Raw genomic sequence first — 19,997 nt, forward strand, 5'->3', positions numbered from 1 at the left:
ACACTTGCTCTTGTTAAACTTCATCTGATTTATTGCTGCTCATCTCTCCAGTCTGTCCAGGTCTTGATGAATGGCAGCACAGCCTTCAGGTGTGTCAGCCAATCCTCCCAGCTTTGTATCATCAGCATTCTTACTGAGGGTAGACACTATCTCCTCATCAAGGTCATTGATGAAGATATTGAACAAGACTGGACCCAGCAGCAACCCCTGGGGAGCACCACTAGTTACAGGTCTCCAACCAGACTCTGCCCCACTGATCACAACCCTCTGAACTCAGCCAGTCAGCCAGTTCTCAACAGACCTCACTGTCCAGTCATCTGTCTCACGCTTTCTCAGCTTCATTATCAGGGTGTCATGGGAGACAGTATCAAAAGCCTTGCTGAGGTCAAGGTAGATGACATCCACTGCTCTCCCCCCATCTACACATCTGGTGATGCCATCATAGAAGGCTGTGAGGTTGATCAAGTGCAATTTTCCCTTAGTGAATCCATGCTGACTATTACTGATGACCTTCTTCTCTTTCATTTGCTTAGAGAAGGCATCTAGAACAAGCTGTTCCATCACCTTTGCAGGGACAGATGTGAGGCTGCCTGGCCTGTAGTTTCCCAGATCAAATCAATTCCCCTGGCTTCTGGATACACAGGAAGGATAGTAAAGGAAAGAAAAATATGAACACTTAGTACAGTAAATGAGGCCCTATTAACGTGGGAAAAAAAATAGAAGTTTGCTGTAAGATTTAGTAGGTGGAAACAAGAGCTTAATAAAGGCTCATACCACAGAGACCAACCACGTGGAGTCCTCTCAAGCACAGATGTGCACTTGATTACAGTCTGAGCTCACCTACTTGGTTTTCTTGGATATTTGGGCTGGAGCTTGGGGACATCATGAAACTGATGTCTTTTTCTGCAGTGCCAACCAGCAACCCCTTCCTGTACATAACTGTGTGCTGCATTTGAGAGACATTGCAGAAGTCAAAAACTTCCCAGGAGGTTCCCATTCTTCTTCTTTTTGGTAGAGGTACCACCTGATCCAGAAAGACCACAAACTTCAGATATCATCAGAGCCACAACCAGGCCAGCACTGAGCTCCTGGCAGAGTCAAGGTGACAGATGGCAGGTGGCTACCATCAGAATTGTGCTTGTTCTCTTGGAAGTTTTCTGTATGCTTCATACTTCTAACACAGGCTGTTTGAATTGCTGTACTAAGCAAAAATGAAAGGCTTTCCCCTAAAAAGTTCAAAGGCATTAAGTTTCGAGCTGAGGAAAAGAGGAGATTTTTTTTTTTCTTTGCAAACTTAGTAGCTCTTAGCAGATAAAAGGTGTGTCTGGGACTTTGCCAGTAGTATTTAAAGTGGATTAATTCTGTTTTTCCCACTTCTTGCTTGCTTGTTTGCCCAGCTGGCCTCAACTTCTGTGAAGACTAAACGAAAGAAGCTCTTGAGACAGAGAATAAATTGAATTATGCCACATTTAGTTGTGTTCTTGTTGTGCCTGCAACAAGAAAGACTCTAACCTCCATTTATAAAGAAAGGGGCAAATTAATGAGGATTTTCAAGTTCCTTGTTTGGTCACTTAATTGGCTGTATGACAAAGAGCTCTGCGGTGCGTGTCAAACAACTTTCAGAGTCCTCTAATGATTTGTGCCTCACTCGACTCCTGATGCTATTCTGCACAGCCTGTCAGGAGAGGTATCGTTGTTGAAGTGGCTGGAATAAATTGGTTAGCAGTGTGCATACAATGTAGTATATTAACTATAGCTATGGGGAGTACTTTTAGCAGCTTTTTCAAGGTATCTAGATGTTTGGCTATAAGCATCAAAGTGCTCCGGACTTTCATTTAATGTAATTAAAAGGACATCTGAAAGAAGTGTGACACACAGCAGGGTTCAGCGCTTGGACAGCCCTTTGTAAAAACCCTGTGAACTTAATATACTTCACAGCTTGATAGACCCACACTTGATTTATGTCAGTAAGAGGAAAAATATAAATCCCCACCCTGTGTGTTTCTGCTGCATTGAGCCTGTTAGGGGAGAGGAGGTTCAAAGCAGCAGCCTTTGGTTTGTCACTGGAGTCCAAAATTTTTCATGTGGATATTGGAATGTGGCCATATATTCCTCTACCTACAACTAAGCTTCATATGCAGTAATGCTCTCACATGCAACAGCAAAACTGAAAAAAAATCTAATAGTTTTTGTGTTACTGTATACTCACTTTCTGCTTAAGGCTGAGTCAGCCCTTAAGCCTGGAGGCACAGAAAAAAGTCTCAGTGTGAATTGCTGTAGAGACCAGTGGGAGATGTCCCTTTGATTTGGACCAGTGGGAGAAAAGATGAATCTCGCAGACGCCCCAGGAGTTCCCTTGAAGGCTATGGATATTTCATCAAACAAGCATTTATCGTTTGCAAGTCATTTTCCTTTCTTTCTACATCTTTGCTCACTTCTCCTGTGTGATTATCCTAGCAGTTCCTTGTATGGTCCCACATCCCAAACAGTAGGGCAGCAAATACAGATGATTTATAAATGCAGTTCTCAGCTTATTCTGTAGGGAAGATCTCATTAGATGAAATAGATCGTATGTTATTTCCTTCTTGGCAATCAATTCCTTTTATTTCAGTCCTACTTAAGGCCTTCTGACCTTAAAATAGTCTTCCTCGTATACTAAGCAAAGCAAAGCCATAACCTGTAATTTGTAACCTTCTTTTATTTCTCAGATGTCCTTTTTTTTTTTTCTTTTTTTTTCTTCTGTGCTCTCATTAGGAGATTATTAGTAGTTCAAGGCCAAGATTGCAAACCTTGCATGCCTCGTGCAAGACCATTAATTCCATACTTAAGCGTTTTGTAGATGACCTGATTTTAATAAAGGTCAGTACGTTTATTCTCAGTGCATTGAGTTCCCAGTACCATTGAAATTGAGGCTATTTCCTATAGTTCTTACATTGGCAGCAGAAACAGCTTTTCCCCTGAATCTATGGAATCACTTTAGAAATTCCTCCTTAGTGTCAGAGGAAGATCTCCATTTGCCTTCACCATGAGTAGTAACTGTGGGCTTTGGTTCAGTTCACTGAAACTGATGCCATCGGTTGTCTGTCACCTACTTTGGTAGTTGGTGTAGACTGGTGCCTCTGGGTTAGTTCCGAAGGCATAAGTGAAGATCAGCAGTATGAATGCTAATAAACTAGTTTCTTTTTCAACTTCTTGTTATGGTTAAGCTAGATTCAATTTAAACATGTGCTTATCCATTTCAGTGAATAACAGATGTTTTACGATGACCAAATTGTTTTGGAAAAAGCCTTAGACTGGCTGGGCTTCCCTGTAAGCTGTGGTCTTGTGCTTTGACTATATACTAATTTTAATTTGGAATTATAAGAACAAATGACAGGAAGAAGAACCGTTGGAGAGCAAAGAGCCTTGTCAGACAGATTTGAATACACATTTCAGCTAAGAAACAAGATGTAATATTATTGTTTAGCCAAGACAACATTTTCTTTGTTTTGGGAGCTGAAGAAGTAAGATGTGTGCTTGCTTTTCCCCACATAACAGATGACTGCTTCAGCATGTGCATTTCTTGCTGCAGAGGGATCAGGGTGTCATTTATTTGTCACTTTGAGGCCAAACGTTTCTTGAGCTGGTCCTTTTCAGTGTGATAACCTTGCCGAGGCTGGCTCTCCTTGTGTGCCCAAATACCTGCTTTCATCCAGGTCTTCTTACCTGGCTGTCCATTTAGGCTGCACCAGGTATATTCGGAGTTAATGAGAGTTCCTCTTTTACTGGAGCTTTTTCTGGCCAGAGGCAACAGTTGCAAACTTCCAGCAGAATTTGTCATCAGTGGCATCGGTTGTGCCTTTAACTCAATTACTTTGGAGGTTTGCAAATATTAATATCTTAAAAGGGGGTTTGTTTTAGCACTGTGTGTTTCATTTGAATACAGAGAAAAATCAGCTGTTCTTGAAGGCAGGTAAGCTCTTTTAAAGCACTCCTGGTTTCTAGTAGAGAAAGGGAAAAAGAAGAGCGTAATATTGTGATCACTGAACCATACCTACATTTCAGTACATCTGCTGTCTGAAGTATTTTTCATATTCACTGTGCACCTTAGACCTGAAAGGGTTTCATACTTTTTTTCCTCCACCAATTTACCATAAAACCTCAGGCTGCTATTAAAAAGTGGGATAATAATGTTTTGTGCATGCTTTGAATAAAGATGGTGATGCACTTGTTTTGGAGTAGCACCCAGAGGCATCAGACAGGACCAGAACTTCAGACAAAGCACCGCAGTCTAAGGCTGTAACTTTGTGGTTGCTCTCTGTGGCCTTAGCACCACTGTTCTAAGAAAGCATTAGAAGGCTTTTCTCAGCAAACTATGCCAACAAGCAGCTTTTGCACAGGGGCAATTTTACAAGCAGTGTTTGTTTCATGCATCAGTTCTGACTTTAGTATATCAGTGCAAAGCACAGCTTTGTTGACGTAGCTCCTTCTGTACTAATTTTTGAAAGTGCATTGCATCAAACATTCCCTTCAGGTCAAGGAAGACAAGTGTTAGCAGTGTGAGATTGGGCTTTAAAAGTTATAAAATGCATTTCTTTTAATTAGAGATGTCTTTGCAAAAGTGGTGCTTTAATGCCAGAGCTGCTATAGGAGTTGAGGCCTTGATATAAGTTACGTGCAAAATAATTTATAGTTCATTTTCAGTCTGTTCTTAAGGAGGTGCTGTATTACAAAGAAGGATGAACTGTGAATTTGAAAATTACTCTGCAGAGGGACTCAGCCAGTATTCCCTGAGGGGCCTGCTGGTATTCATTTGGCATAAAGAGGTATTTTCTCACATACCTTTGAAAACGTGCTCTAACAACCAGTTCATTGGTGTCTTGTTTTTTTTGTTTCCTCTGTTGGCTGCTCAGCAAGAGGACAAAGAGAACTATAAAGGTTTAGAACAGAGCACCCTTAGGACTTGACTGGAAGAGGGCTGCTGTTCTTCTAAGGTTATGGTTGCTGTGCTTAAACAACATGGCACAATGAGCTCCAGTCCTAAATTTGACAACGAGATTAGTAGGACTAACATCTTTAGGTGATTTCCAGGTTCAATTCCCATGTAAAGACAGATTTTACATTACAGAATCTATTTTTGTCAAAGGGTAATGCTTTGGGGTTTGATATGATGAGAGATAAGCCAATGGGTGTGGTATCACTGAGTATATCCTCCCTCCTAGGTTTAAATTGTGTGTCACATAGTCATGTATTTTGGCCAAGTATTTCTAGAGGGGCAGGACATAAAAATAGGTGGAAAAGCAAACTTTAGTTTTACAGGATGAATCAGCTGTCACAAAGGAAATGAGTGGGATATACGTGATCCCCTTTAGGAATGCATAGTTACTGAAGACTCTTATTTACCTTTCGACAATACTTCTTTTAATGCTGTTTTATAAGTGTTTGAGAAGGAAGTTTTACATTTTGTTTCTGTTTTGTCACCTCAAGACAAAATTGAAAAATCACGAGCCCTAAGTGCTTGTTTGGGGGGAAAAAAAATTCCCTCTGCTGTTTATAACATTTATTTATGTTGAAATTACACTCTTTGGTGCTATATAACTAATAATAAAAGAGTTCTCCACCATGGATTTTGTCTTCTATACTTGATTTGTCCAATTGCAGTCACGTTGGAGATAGTGTATTAGACGCATTCGACCTTTCATCTGACCCAGGATGCTTGTTCTTCACAAGTTTGTGTTTAGGGAGTTTAGTATTTAACATATAGGTAGCCTGAAATCTTAGCATAGAGCCACACCTACACATCCCAGGATAAAAAGACGGATGGAAAGTCTTCTTTCCTGTCTCCATTCTGCAGTGCTCTTCTTCCTGCATTTGTTCACACTTCTCAAGGTCTCCCTCAGTGTAATTTCTGTTGCTTTTATACTTCTCCCTGGGTGTGTGCATACTTGTGCTCTTCATTCTTTGAACCCCAGCAACCTTGGCATTGGGTTTTGTGTTTTTTTTTCCCTGGAGGGGAAATTGACATATACTGCAGCCCATACTTTTGTTTTGCCTGAAGCTCACAAGTATGCCATGGTTCCCTCGAAAGTTGCTCACCCTGTTGAGCTGTGTTTGGAAGAGAAGAAAACTAGAGCAGCAGAAAAGCTTTAGAATGGGAAAGAGGCAAGGTCTTCAGTGAGGTAGATGTGCAGAACTAGATCAGAACTTCCTTAGCTCCCTTTGAAAATCCCCACCTTCATCAAGGTCACCAAGAATCTCAGGTAACACTTATCAAGTCATCCGCTCCCAGGAGCACCTATCTCATGCCTTCTTTATTTCAAAGGTCCTTTGTCAGGGCTAATCCTGCTTGTATCTGAGGGGCTTTACTGGGAGACTGGCACTGTTGCTTCTTTGCTAGAGCTTCATCAGTTCACAAAGTCGTTGAATCTGGTGGCAAATCAACCTAAATCTCAGCAAAATGCAAAGACGCAGGCCAGTCTGTGTCCCATGTGCCTGTTTTCCCACAGTTCCCTTTCTCCTATTCAACTTTTCCCAGTTGGCATCTGTTTCTCAAGAGACACTGTTGCTTTAACAGCTGTTTTGTTTCATTTAAACACCTACCTCAGCTCCTGTCCAAAATGCAAACATTTCATTAGCACCTCATCTCCTTGGCTTCAGCCCACAGCACTCAGCCATAATGAAGTGCTGCACTCAGAAATATAATGTGGGGAGCACTTGATTAATGCACTGAGGCAGGTGAGGGGATTGACCCTATGGGAAAAGCAATGGACTAAATTCATCTTGGATGTATTGCCAATGATGACAGTCTACCAACTTGCTCAGATATGTGTTAGGGACCTGAACGGAAGTCCTTGGAAATCCTTCTGGAGGTTTAGAGTCAGGCCCTGGATCCAGGGTGACATGAAGTGGCTACTTTCAGGCTTGTCACTTGAAGATGCTACTTGGATGGAGAGCACAAAACACTGTGCACATAAGTGAGAAGGTGGCACATAAGGCCTATGTGAGGTTCTCTGTCAGGCTTTGTATGCACACATAATTTGTTAAAAAAAAAAAATTATATATATATTACTTTTCTGAGGAAAAATCTTTGCAGCTTGTGTTTCACTATAACAGAAATATCGTGGCATCTGTTTCACGTTTAGACAAATAGACATAACCTTTCCATCCAGAGCCAGAAGCTAGATCTGCTGCAATGACTATTCCCACCATTCAGATATTGATAAAAGTATCTAGCATGTTGTTTTAATAGAGATTTAAAAACAACATTAGTAGCTGAGCTGAATGGATGTAAGGTAAATTGTAGCCTGCATGGTAACATTGAAAGGGGAGAAAAATCCTAATATTCTGCTTTCCAGGAATATATAAGATCTTTGCAAGAAAAGACCATGTTGTGTAGAACCTGTGCAGCAAAATAGCCAAGGTTTTTGCTCACTGTGAAAGAGTAACACCTTCTTTCTGTCTGCAAAGAGATAAGCTACTTTAGTAAACCACAGAATTTTATGAAGAGCTGCAGCAATCAGGCTTCAAGATTTTAAAACACCAGAAAAGCATGCTGAATTGCTATGGATTTTTAGTATTTCTTTAAATTAAAGTTAACCATCTTTTCCTGTATACATACCGCATTTGTTAAGATGATTTTTAGACTATTCAAGAATATGTGTTTAATAGTCAATTTAAGAAATTGATTTATGGCTAATAAGTTGTACTTAATAGCAAATGGGGAAGGGATCCCAGTCTTGCACTGTAAAGGCTTCACAGCAAAAATTTTTTTGCAGTAGTGATAGAGGAAGAGATTTTCAGCCATTTCAGTTTGCTTCAGTGGTGGAAGCATTGGCTGTTCTATCCTTTGGAAACCAAGCTATGAGGCTCAGGAAAAATGCCTCTTAACCAAGGCAGTAGCTCCAGGTAGGGGAAGATCTACTTAAGGTAAAGGAGGAATTTGGCATAAGAACAAATGAATTATTTTGTCATGAATTAAATTGGAAAGTATGGGCTTTTTAGTGTCAGAGTAGCCCAATTCTGGCTCAGTCTTCCAATAGGAGCTGCAGTCGTATGAGAAACTTTTAAACCTGAAGGATGTTTAGGATGAAGATGCTCATGACATTGTCTCCGTTAATTGTCTTTTCTGGAATCAAAAGCACTAGGAGTGGCAGGCTCAGCTGCCTTCACTTTTCTGTGGACATTGCGGTAGCTGAATCTTCCTGAAGGTCACCTGCATACAACAATAAAATTTTATTCTGGTTCAGTGTGATTTTATTCTTCCTCTGCACATTTGTATCTGACCATGACTGGTGAAGGGGAGTCAGGTTGCCCTAAATTCACAGTGCCTTGTGTTGCCATTGTTACTCTCTTCCTTAGGGTTCTGCTAGAGAGCAAGCCATGCTGCATCCTCTCTCTATTCATACATCATCTTGAGGGTGGGTTTAGAGACAGTCAGGAGTAAAAACTGAAGTGTTTCCATGAAAGTGACCCACGGAGTATCCTTTAGGCTTGCAGCATGTAGAAAGCCCACAGGACTGTCTGTCTTGAAAAACACTACTATGGGTTTGATGCCTATGTTTGATGCCTGATGTTTTCAGCCTGCAGAAAATTAAGAGTGGCAGCTTCATCTTAAAGGGAAGGTTGGTTTTTGCAGTCAGTGATAGCTGGCAGTGGAAATGTTTCTTTGTGGGGCAGGCCTGCCGGATGGCTGACTCTTTCCCAAATTGAGACATTTGAAATGGAGTGTCTTATCTACATCTCTATGGGCACCTGCTTGTTCTCTGGATGAAGGGATGTAACTTAACTGTTTCTGTGTCTCAGTGCCTGTTAGAGATTATGTGGTGGGAAACGCTCTGGAAAGAGCGTAGCCATTGCAGATGGATACTAGAGAACTTCCGTGAGTGTCCCAGCCTGGCTTCTGAATCTTATTGCACAGATAGCAGCAACTTACTTCACAGATAGCTTTTGAAGTATATTTTCCTGCATGTTTCTTTAGGGATTTCCACATCCCCCTTCCACCGTCCCTGACTCTTAATTCCTTCTTAATCTGAGCTGATGGTCATGGAAGCTGAAAATCAAGTAAAATCAAGATTTCCTCCCACTCTCATCTAATGCAGTAAATGATGACTAGCTTCACTGTAGGCTGCACCAGTGGGTGGGGAATGACATTCTGTCCTGTCCCTATGTGTGTTGAGAAGAAAACTGGGCGTATGTCAGAGGTTTCAGAGGTGCACTAGGTTTGCTCAAGCCGTTTCTTACTCAGTTCCTCTCCTTTGCAGGCCATGGTGGAAACGGTGAACAACCTCCTGCAGCCGCAGGCTCTGAATGCCTGGAGGGACCTGAATGCAAGTGAACAGCAACGTGCAGCCACCAAATTGCTTGACACTGTGGAGGACAGTGCCTTCGTGCTGGCTGATAACCTGCTGAAGACTGACATTGTCCGTGAAAACACCGACAATATCCGTAAGAGAATGAGCCCATAGATACTGGGAGCACCAGAGGGAGAGTAAGGGTTGTGAATCCTGACTTCAGTCTTGGCTCTACATTAACTGGAGAGCAGTGTTGAAAGTGTCTTGGCCATTGGTGTGAAGAACTTAGAAGTCTTTCCAAAAGAGCCTAAGGGAATAAGATAGCTCCCTGTCCTTGAAATCCCATGGGAAAAGAGAACCTAAACTGCCTTTATTACTCCTGGCTTCAAGTGCAAAATCTGTGCTAGCACACTGAGAGTATTGTTTCACAGGGAGATGGTTCATCAAAATGCAATTGTGTTTCATTTCATACGAATTTGTGTCTTTATTTGGCTGATTGTTGATTTTAATTAAAAAACAAGCATGATGGAAAGCACAGAATTCCCACTGTGCATATGTAAAATGAGAACAACTCTTCTTTCTTTTTCTTTGAATACAGATCCCAAGAACTGATAACATTTACAGAAAGTACCAATTGCCAGTGGCAAAGAACTAGCATTTTCAGATTTTCATTTTAACCATTGTCCTTAATATCCTGACGTTCTTCTTTACAAGAACTAGTTGTCTTTTGTCTTCCACAGAGAACTGGATTTATTTTATTTTTTATTTTTTATTTTTTATTTTTTATTTTTTATTTTTTAATTAAATCTGAAACTTCTTCAGGGCAAAGATTTAGAAAGAAAGAGTCTAGTGTGAAACCTTGTCACTTGATTCCTCTACTTTCAGATGGTCTGGAACACCATTTTTTAAATTTCAAGTATTGTGTAGGTAATTATTTTCATTAGTGACTTTTCTTTCTGTTGGTCTCTCTTGCAAACAGAGCTGGAAGTTGCAAGACTAAGCACAGATGGTAATCTGGAAGATCTGAAGTTTCCCCAGAACACGGGCCATGGGAGTGCCATTCAACTTTCGGCAAATACCTTGAAACAAAATGGTCGGAATGGTAGGTACAGCACCTCTGGCCATGCTGGCCTTCTAAATCAGTTGTGCTTCAGGCATTGTTTGTGAATGGCTTGCAATTATTGTTTTGTTTTTAACCAGTTATAAGTTTAGTATTAATCACTGTTATTATTTACGTTAAAGCCCTTGACTGAAGGCTACATTGGTTCACAAAGAATGTATTATGTTACCAAGTGACTGACAGCCTTCAAAAGCATCATATAGTGGTAGAAATACACCAGATCCCTACACGACGTGTTTGTTGGGGCACAGTGCTGCATCCAGAGAAGTACTTTTAACTACTGTTATTTGCCGTGGAAGCCTTCCTTCCCATGGAATAAGAGCCTTGTGTGAGTAACCTGCTTCACACTTGGGCACAGTGCAGGTTTCTGAAAGGAAAGGAAAGAAACAATAGCAGCAAATCTTAATAATGTGTCAACATGGTAGAAAATCTTGATTAACTGTTAAGAGTTTGCATCTTTAGTGCCTTTCTCTCTGAAGGTTTTGAACCTACTAATATACCATAAATTTAAGATGATACTGAGTATGAATAGTCTTCAAGCTGTGTGGTTATTTATTTCCAGATCAGAAATTTGAGCAGATACATTTGTTGATCTCTCCAGCCTCGCTATAGGCCAACTTTAAACTGCCATGCTTTCTACTGATGGGACTGACATGGTCCTGTTTATGAGTTCCTTTAAAGTTTATACTTCATTCAGTCACTTTACTGCTCTGCAAGGAAGGAGTGTGTATTTTGCAATGGTGTTTTTTCAAGATTAAGCTGTATGTAGGGGAAAAGCACTCTATTGCAGAGTTTGATCACTACACAGAGTAATAGGACAGCATTACAGCCGAACTAGATGCATTAAAACTGCCAAAATTTCAGACAATTGCTGAGACAAAAATTTGATTCAGTGGCTCAGAAAGAGAGCTTTGCCATTGGCTTCCTTGATGGGTTTTGATACTTTTAAATGCAGGGTTTAAAGAACAGTTTCTTTTAGAGTTGGTGTAAAACCCAAGATGAGCAGCAAAATTCCAGTGGGATAGGCATTTCACCAGTGAGCTTTGGAGAAGATTTGTGGAGAAAGAGAATTGTGTTGGCAGAAGGAAGGAAAAGTCTTTATTTCTAAGCATATCATTTGAGTTCTGGTCAAATTGAGAGAGCCCCATCAATTTTTATCAGCTTGGCATTCACCTAGAGGTTTCCAAACAGCTATGAAAGAAATGATCGTAGAAAAATTAAGCTTGGGAGGGACCTTTTTAGTCATCAGTGCTTCACCTTCTGCAGAAGCTGAAGTGAAACAATAAATATTCCCCACAACTAATATTTATAAGACAAACTAATCACATTTGGTTCTTATTTGAAGTCTGTGAATTAAAACAGGAAGCGAACAGGATGATCTCAGCTAAAAAAAACAAAACAAAACAAAACAAAAAAAAAAGTTGACTGGTAGTGTAGTGCAGGTTCCCTAGTGGTGGGTACTTATGGAAAGAGGATTATATGATTGACAAATTTCTGCTGTTTTTGTTTTGCTCTTCATATGAGATTGGAATTGTACTGGAAAGTTTTGGATTTCCTCTCCCATAATTGACCTCACACTTCTCTGAGGTAGTCCTGATTTATTAATGGGGGTTGTGTTGGACTAAATTATAGTTTTACACTGCAACTCTATGGCAGGCCAGAATGAAATATGTTTCCCAAGTGTTGCCTGGAGAATAGTGTTAAGTCAGGTGGGAAATGTGTCGCCTGGCCTCTTTTCTCTGGAGTCAGTTTTTCTACTGATTCCAAAAATAAGCTCACCTTTGCTGTCCGTCTACTCCAGTGTGTTTGCTTAAAAGAGTTTGTTTTGCAGTGGCAGCTCTTGCCTTTTCATCCTTGGACCAGTCAGTGTATTTCATGATGCTCACTGGTATAGGCAGGAGAAGGTGAATTTTTCATACGCCACATCTTGACTCATTCATGCTTTCTCCCCCCCCAAAAAATTTAAGTTCATTCAGAGAAGAAATTTGTCATCAAAAGTGAAAGCCAGTGCACTGAGCTAGATGTCTAACTTCACACTGCTCTCCTAGGTGAAATCAGGGTAGCTTTCGTGCTGTACAACAACTTGGGCACCTATCTCTCCACGGAGAATGCTAGCATGAAATTAGGAACTGAAGCGATGTCTACTAATCACTCCGTCATCGTCAACTCCCCTGTCATCACGGCAGCAATAAACAAAGAGTTCAGCAATAAGGTTTACCTAGCTGATCCCGTGGTCTTTACTGTCAAGCATATTAAGGTGAGCAAGTTTGAAAACCTTTTTTTTTTTCTTTAAATTCTGTCTCTATTATAAAGTGCCACAAAAGTTTGGTGATCTGAGGCCCCCAGCAGTCCTTGATTAGATTTTGAATTACGCATTTGTTCCTCTGCGCTTTGAGTTGTTTATGGGGAATATCTCTTTTGTATTGCATTAATAAAAGTAAAGAAAGTCTCCTTTGAGCTGATGTCCATTGCTCAGTTGCTGACATACGTCATTCTGTAATTAAAAACCAACAATATATTAGAATGGGCCATAATATTATTTTATCATGGTGGCAGGGGATATTAGAGGGAAGTGGAATTACAGTGAAAAAGGACAGCCAGCACTCCTGTTAGCCAAGCACAGTCATTGCTAAAGTTGATTGCTTAAAGCAATTAATTTCTCCGCTCTGCAATGCAAATGAAGCAATCTGGTTTTGAAGAGCTGAATTTAGTCTATGTCTGAAATTAATCAAGAACAAAGAACTAGGTTTGTATTAGCAATGAGAGCAGCAACAACCTAACTTTCTCTGATGCTGACAAGTAATACTCGACTTCGAAGTCATTGTTGATTGTTTATCTAAAATTAAAGAGTAAGAGTTACAAAGTGCCTCTGGGGGGAAAAAAAAAAAAGGAAAGGTAATGTGTTTAGAAATCTCTGAAACCCTATCATTTTACTGCATTTGCTCATTGCTTCCCTGCAGCAGTCAGAAGAAAATTTCAATCCAAACTGTTCATTCTGGAGCTATACTAAGCGTACCATGACAGGGTATTGGTCCACCCAAGGATGTCGCCTCCTGACAACTAACAAGACGCACACCACATGCTCCTGCAATCACCTAACCAACTTTGCAGTCCTGATGGCACATGTGGAAGTTAAGGTAAGCTTCGCAAATTCACAGGCTGCCAATGCACTGAACAGTTGCCAATATAACAACATGTTGTTACTGCAAAAGGCAGCTGAACAGGGAAATTGCTGTGTCACAGTAACTCTAATGGTAGAAACTATCCCGTGTAAATCTTCTTTCTGCTATGGAGTGAAAAAGTAGACAGTCACACCTGTGCAAAGACTGCACTGATCTCCTGGCATGGGCAGTTCAGAACTGCAGATGACTGGTGGACAAAACTGGCCATTGATTCCACACATCCTTTGCATAACTGGTCCATAACATATCCTGGCTCGATCCTTGCTCTCAGGGTCCTAGCTGTACCAGCAGGGAGCAGCAAGCACCTGCATGGTGGAACAGGAGCAAGCAAAGACTGCCTTGTTGGGTGTGAGTTGAGTGCCTTGCTTGCAGCAGCTGGAAATACATTGCACATATCTGTGAGGTGTATGTGTAGAATCAAAACTCTTTTCCAGCCACCAACTATGGGAGAAAGATACATTATTTATGTCTCACAATGTGACAGCAAGCTACACATTAAAAAAAAAAAAACAACTCATTATATCATCCTGTCTTGATTTTGTATCCCCTAAGGTTGGTACATACCAGTTAGTTCCTTTGCCTGCACCACCTTCTTGGTGTAATGCTGCTTTCTCGTATGAGTAACCCCATTGTAGCTAATGAATTTGTTCCTGAAAGTAAACATTCCTCATGGTGGTAGTGGGGAGAGGAGTGCACATTTGGGATATTTTTCAAGAATGAGACAATGTTTGAGTTATCTTTCATTTCCTGAGCTGTCTTTTCTGTCATTAGTTGAAAACAGTTCCACTTGCTGTAGAAAGGAGGCCCTGATTCCTGAAGGACTTTGGCCTTGTGATTTTCTCTGTTGCACTGTCTCCATTTTGTGTGCCTTGCACTGCAGATAAATTGACCATTCTGAGCTAGATCCTTCTGTTTGGGCAGACCATTTCAGTCACTTCTATGGCTGCATTACCACAAAAGCTGTTATGGTTATAAAATACCTTTTCTTAAATAGTCTGCGGCTATCATTCCTTTGTATACATTTGTTTCACTTAGTAATCTGAAGAGGAATTTGAAGAGCTAAAATAAAGTATATATTAAAGTACTGTCATGCATGACCAATGCTCAACAAAAAAGAAATGAGAACCTGGCAGCTCATTTGCCACAACAGCTGGGTCCAGCTGAGAGGAACAGGATAGATTTGCTGCTGCAGGATTATGGATCTTTTGTATTCTGTAGGAATCACTACCAGTCAAGGAGCTGTGTCATTAAATGGCTATGGCATTATCCTAGGAGTTGTCCAAATAAATGGTCAATTCAGAGCGTGTGTTTACAGGTTAACAGTATTCTGCAGTCTTAGAATGTTTTTGCCAGTTTCTCATAATTGCTTGAATATTCACAAGAAATGTACTTTTGGCTGCTTATCACCTGCCTGGAGTTAACAGATATACCTGAGTCACTGAAGTCAGAGGCTGCACCTGGGAAATGCAGATAGCTTTCCACTCCACTGATGTGAATGAGCATGATCTGCATGGTGCAGATACAGGTTAGCACTGAACAAGCCTCTTCTCAAACTGCAGCTAGGTCAGCCTTGTCTGCATGGCATTTCACATAAACCTCATTAGACTATTAGCACTGGTGTTATCTCATCTTGCAGAAAAAGAAGGCAAGACCCTTGCTTGCCCATGCTCAACCAACAGGTTGGAAAGACCTGCAGCTGGAAGCTTCCTGAGTGCAAAGGCAGTGTGCTATCTGCCTGTGGATGCTTCTGGATGTTTGCTCTCAAGACTTTCGGGTCATGTTTTATAGCTTGGCTGCAGCCAAAGTGTCAGTGCTCTAACATCAAAATTGGCTTCACTTTGCTGATTCTGATGCAACTGGACAGCTTCCTGGCATGTTTCTTTTAGTGATCATGCCAGTCTGAGGGTGAGGGCAGGTGGGTATCCTGCAAACATCTGCAACTCTTCTCTCTAGCTGCTTGTCACCTTGCTCTTCCTTGTCCAACCATATTCCTCTGGTCTGCTGGTGGAAACTGGCCATCTGGCTATCTCAGTGCAAATGTAGGAAAATGTGTCACATTTCTTATCCTGCTGCAATGAGTTTTAAAAACTTTCTAGCTGAAAACCTGATGCTTTGGAGAGGTAGTGGTTTAAAAATAAATGGGAATTGTTTGCATCCATTCACTTACAGCCATTTCTTGCAGATATGCTCTATTATCTTTTTGTTGTCTTGCATCTTGTACAAAAAGGCAGTTTGTGCATCTGAATTCTTTCAGTTGTCTTTGAGCTAGGGCAGTCCCTGGGGAAAGGATGCTGTGTGCTTATGCAGGACCTCTCACAGTGGTGTTGGGGACAATGGACTAGCATCTCTACATTGAACTGTCCTAAGCACTATTAATGATATTCTGACATTTTTGCCACATTAACAGTTTTCTCCTGTAATTAGTATCTGTGATTTACTGAGTTAAGGTTGGTGTATTTTTGGAAGCATGAGGAGCTTCCTTTGCTGTAATGAGTATCCTCAACACCCTACCTAATGAGACTGAACACTGCGCGTTGTGGAAGATGGACATCTGAGTCCTGCTCCTTAATCAAAAGCCAGCACCAATCTGACAAGTGTCACTTCTGCTCATGAATGATTTCCTTCCCTGGTTGCATGGCAAAAGAGCGTGTTCTGCAGAGGAGACCTTGGTGGCTGCTCTGGGAGTTATGGACTGGGATTTAATTATTAGCAGAGCGTATGTGGCAAGGCGGAGCTCGGAGGTAGCACCCCTGAGCAAATGATTGATGGCCATGTGGCTCTCAACTCGAAACAGCAATATGTCTTTGTCCAAAGGAGCAGAAAATGTCATTGACTGACCACGGGCGTCAGGGATTTATTGGTGTGCTTCAAGAGGAGCTGCTGGGATCAGTTCCAGTCTTAATAGAACTCCCAATTAAGAAGAGGAGACTTTACTTTGAAGATACCTTCTGACTTAAAATTAGTCGGGCCCAGAGTTGTTTATGTGCCTAAACTGAAAGCCTCCCTTTATTTACATAGGGATTTGGGCATACTTGGAAGCTTCCCTCGAAGTGACTTTGGGCTACAGTGCATGGTGGCTGTGGAAGAAGGCATGTCTAGAAAAATCCTGCCCTAGATATTCTTTTCCAGGGCTGGGACAAATGTATTTAAGTATGGTAAACAGCAGTGCCCAAACCCAAGAGCTTGCAATGCATGCAGGGAGGACTTAGAACTGCTGGGAAGAGCCATGTGCGTGTACCTGTTGGTGCATCCTCCCAGTGAGGGTTGACCTTCAGTACCCACAGTGGTCCAAATTACCCTTCTGGACAATTTTTCAGGGAAAATGAGAACCTCTCGTTGAATAGAAAATTTAAGACTTGGAAGCAAATCACTCTTTTCATCAGCTGGGAAGTACATTTGGCCTTTGTTATTGCAGTCTTGTGGATATTTTGTTAAATCATGAAGTACGTTTAATGTAGATGAGGTCTGTGTTAAATGTCTATCTATTGTTTGTATCAGTGAAATGATCATTATGGCCCTTAAATTCTATAAAAACATTGTAGTGCTCATGCCAGGAGAGGAAAGACAGTAGTTAAATAAGTCATTCTTCCTATGTAATTGCTGCATGTTTTTTCTTCAAAATGCTTTTCACATAAACTTGTGTTTTGCATCATAATAATTATAGCAGTTGCATCTTTAATGTACCACGGGAAAATATGCAGCCAGAAAACAAGTTCAGTGCTAGTGGAAAAATGCAATCAAAAGAAACCACCCAAAACAGAATAAGCAAGGGTACCTCAGGGTAAATAAATTTTGCTTATCAGTGTGTAGTGAGTGCCAGAGCTTACTCTTCTTTAAGTATATAAATAACTGAAGAGGAAGGAAAAGGGCAAAAAATAAAGGTGTTTTAACAGTAGCAATTAGTCTGTAGCTTTCAGATGTTATTCTGTATGACACATTACATCATGCTAATTATTTGGGGAATGAAACTATAAAGCAAGACAAGGAGAGAAAGGAATAAAAATATATGAAATCTAAATAGAATGCAGTGGTCTATTGCCTAAAGCAATGCAGCCATTTCAGATATAAAGAGCAAGCTGAAGTTATTGCAGTGCTGGCTTAACTGTATATTAGCACTTGTGGGATTAAGCAGCAATGAATGAAAGCAGAAGTGGGTGCAGGATCTCAAAAACACTTAACTACAGAATTAAATTACTGGAACTAATATGTGATGAATTTTGCAAGACAAATCATTCTGTACCATTAAAAGAGTTCTCAGAAAGAAGTATATTACACATTGCAAAAGGTAACTTATTGTAATGTTATTAAATAAGAACTGTTTTAATTAAACAGAAAAGTTATTGAATCTACTTGTCTTCAGTGGGATTTTAAAATTCAAAATACAGCTGTATTTGAGCTTGTGTTATGAAATGGAATCTGTGATACTAATGAACTTCAGGAATAAGGGGATGTAAAATGCACATCTGGTTATATATTGCATGCTTCTGCTGTTATGAATGTCTTACCTGCAAAATGCTGTTAACATTTGTGTAGCCTCCCCTAGAAAACTACACAAGCCCTGTTGGTAAGAAAATCTATCATAGTCTCTGACTGACCTATCATGAATCACAGAAATTACCTATAGGAAGCCTATTAGGTCAAGTAATCTGTGCCTACAGGGTCAATTCAGAGCGGTATATCTGGCAGTAATCCTTGAGCTTTTTGTCTAGGTGGACTGTAAATCACTGCAACAAGTTGCTTGAGTTCCCAACTCTTGGTTTGACACACACCATTTTGAAGTGAGCTGTAGCTCAGTCTTAATATTCCTTGTTCTGCCATCACTTCTTGCTGGTCTGCATCTGTGCATTCCCTGAACTGCTGGCCCAGATGTGCTCAGGTAACAACTTCAGAGTGTTCAGCCTGAAAAAAAAGTTAGAGCCTGCCTTCAAAAAGATTGAGACCGAATGCTGGAAGCTGCAGCATATTTAGTTTTGTTTCTTAGTTCTCTGCTTACAGATGCCAGAAATTTGAAAGCACAGCAACTCATTAGCCATAGCTTCTTTTTCCCCGTCCAGTTCAGTGGGTATTTATTTACTTAATATCGACAGCAACTCATTAGCCATAGCTTCTTTTCCGTTCCCAGTTCAGTGGGTATTTATTTACTTAATATCATCCTTCTTGGTTCTCTGGTCCATGAGCTGTGACTAGATCCATGGTAAGAAACTCTGCCACAGATTGGGAACAGCATCACCCTGCAGGATTTCTTGATCCTCTACCCTAAAATTTAGGATGGAAATAGTTCTCATTCGCAAACACTGTGCCTTGTCCTGTTTATTGCCATCCCCTTCCTTTCTCGCTAAGAGTAATGTTTAAAGCAAGCTCCTCCTTGATTGGATTTTCGACTTTTAAACACATTATTCATACGTGGACATCTATTTGGTCCTTATGTCTCTGTGCCCATTTTGTCCTACCTCCCCTAAATAAAGTCCTTAAACCGGGGAGACTGTAGTTGCCTTGATCATATTTTTTCAGAGTTGCTGTGTATCTCAACCATTTGGATTGCCTCTTTGACATCCAGTTTAAATCTCATTTTTGAAAGAGATGAATAGAATGAAGAAAGAGAGGAAAAGGTTATGCTTTGGCTCTTTAAAGAATAAGCAGGGGCAAAGGGGAATGAGATGCCTCATAGCTTGTGCTGTTCCTTATCTTGCAAGGTAGCTGTATGTATGAGGACTGAAGGGAAGGTTATGGTATGGTGTAGCCCTATCCCTGCTCTCCTGGAACTGGGCTGGGTAAGGCCATCAGTGTGACAGAAGGAGCTGATGATGCTGTGACCAGGTTTTTCTGAGAAATCAAGTTACTGAGCCAGCCGCTTGGCTGTGTAGACATCTACACTGTGAGCTTGGCACCACCACTATGGCTTGTTTCTGGAGTTAGAGATGCCTTATAAGTAAGCAGAACTGTGCCACTTTACCAACTCCAGCCAGCAGGAGAGGGCCAGGATGTTGCTATTACAGATCCAAACCACTTCTCCTCACCTGCATAACACAGTGTGATTTGCCGCAGGAAAGCTGCAGCACTGTCAGCACTGAGTGGAAACCTGGGCTCTTGCCACCCACCGTATCCACAGCATGGTTTAAAGTGCATAGTGAGATGAGATCTGTACCCATTTCCCTTTGTGTATGCCTGTGTCACATTATTCTGGCAGCTAAACCACTTTGCATGAACACTCGAATTTGGAGCCTTATTTAAAAGATAGTAGTGAGGAGCCAGTGACATTGCACATAGGCTTTGAGGGGTATCAGGCTCTATTCCTGGATTAGGTTCTGACAGTGCCCATGAAAGCAGGGCAGAGCTGTGCTGCCTTTGCAGAGCATGAAGGGGATGCACACCTAGGTGGCTACTGTTTTCCAGCAGAACAGGACTGGCTGCCTCCCTTGATGCATC

At 41.0% G+C, this 19,997-nt stretch overlaps 1 protein-coding gene across 9 annotated transcripts in view; it reads left to right on the plus strand.

Annotated features, from left to right (window-relative positions):
- The window catches only part of ADGRL3 (adhesion G protein-coupled receptor L3), a 488,009-nt gene that overhangs the window by 401,318 nt on the left and 66,694 nt on the right, over positions 1–19,997 (plus strand). For 8 of the 9 annotated variants that reach the window (XM_042871027.1, XM_042871034.1, XM_042871026.1 and 5 more), the window contains 4 exons: positions 9,240–9,423; positions 10,249–10,371; positions 12,438–12,646; positions 13,350–13,526. In XM_042871027.1, coding sequence (XP_042726961.1) covers positions 9,240–9,423; positions 10,249–10,371; positions 12,438–12,646; positions 13,350–13,526 — 693 coding nt within the window. The remainder of the gene's footprint in view (positions 1–9,239; positions 9,424–10,248; positions 10,372–12,437; positions 12,647–13,349; positions 13,527–19,997) is intronic. The other variant, XM_042871028.1, reaches the window with a different exon arrangement.

The sequence above is a fragment of the Lagopus leucura genome, unplaced genomic scaffold (genome assembly GCF_019238085.1).
Source record: "Lagopus leucura isolate 7727_CA_CO unplaced genomic scaffold, USGS_WTPT01 Super-Scaffold_100004, whole genome shotgun sequence".
NCBI classification, from domain to species: Eukaryota; Metazoa; Chordata; class Aves; order Galliformes; family Phasianidae; genus Lagopus; species Lagopus leucura.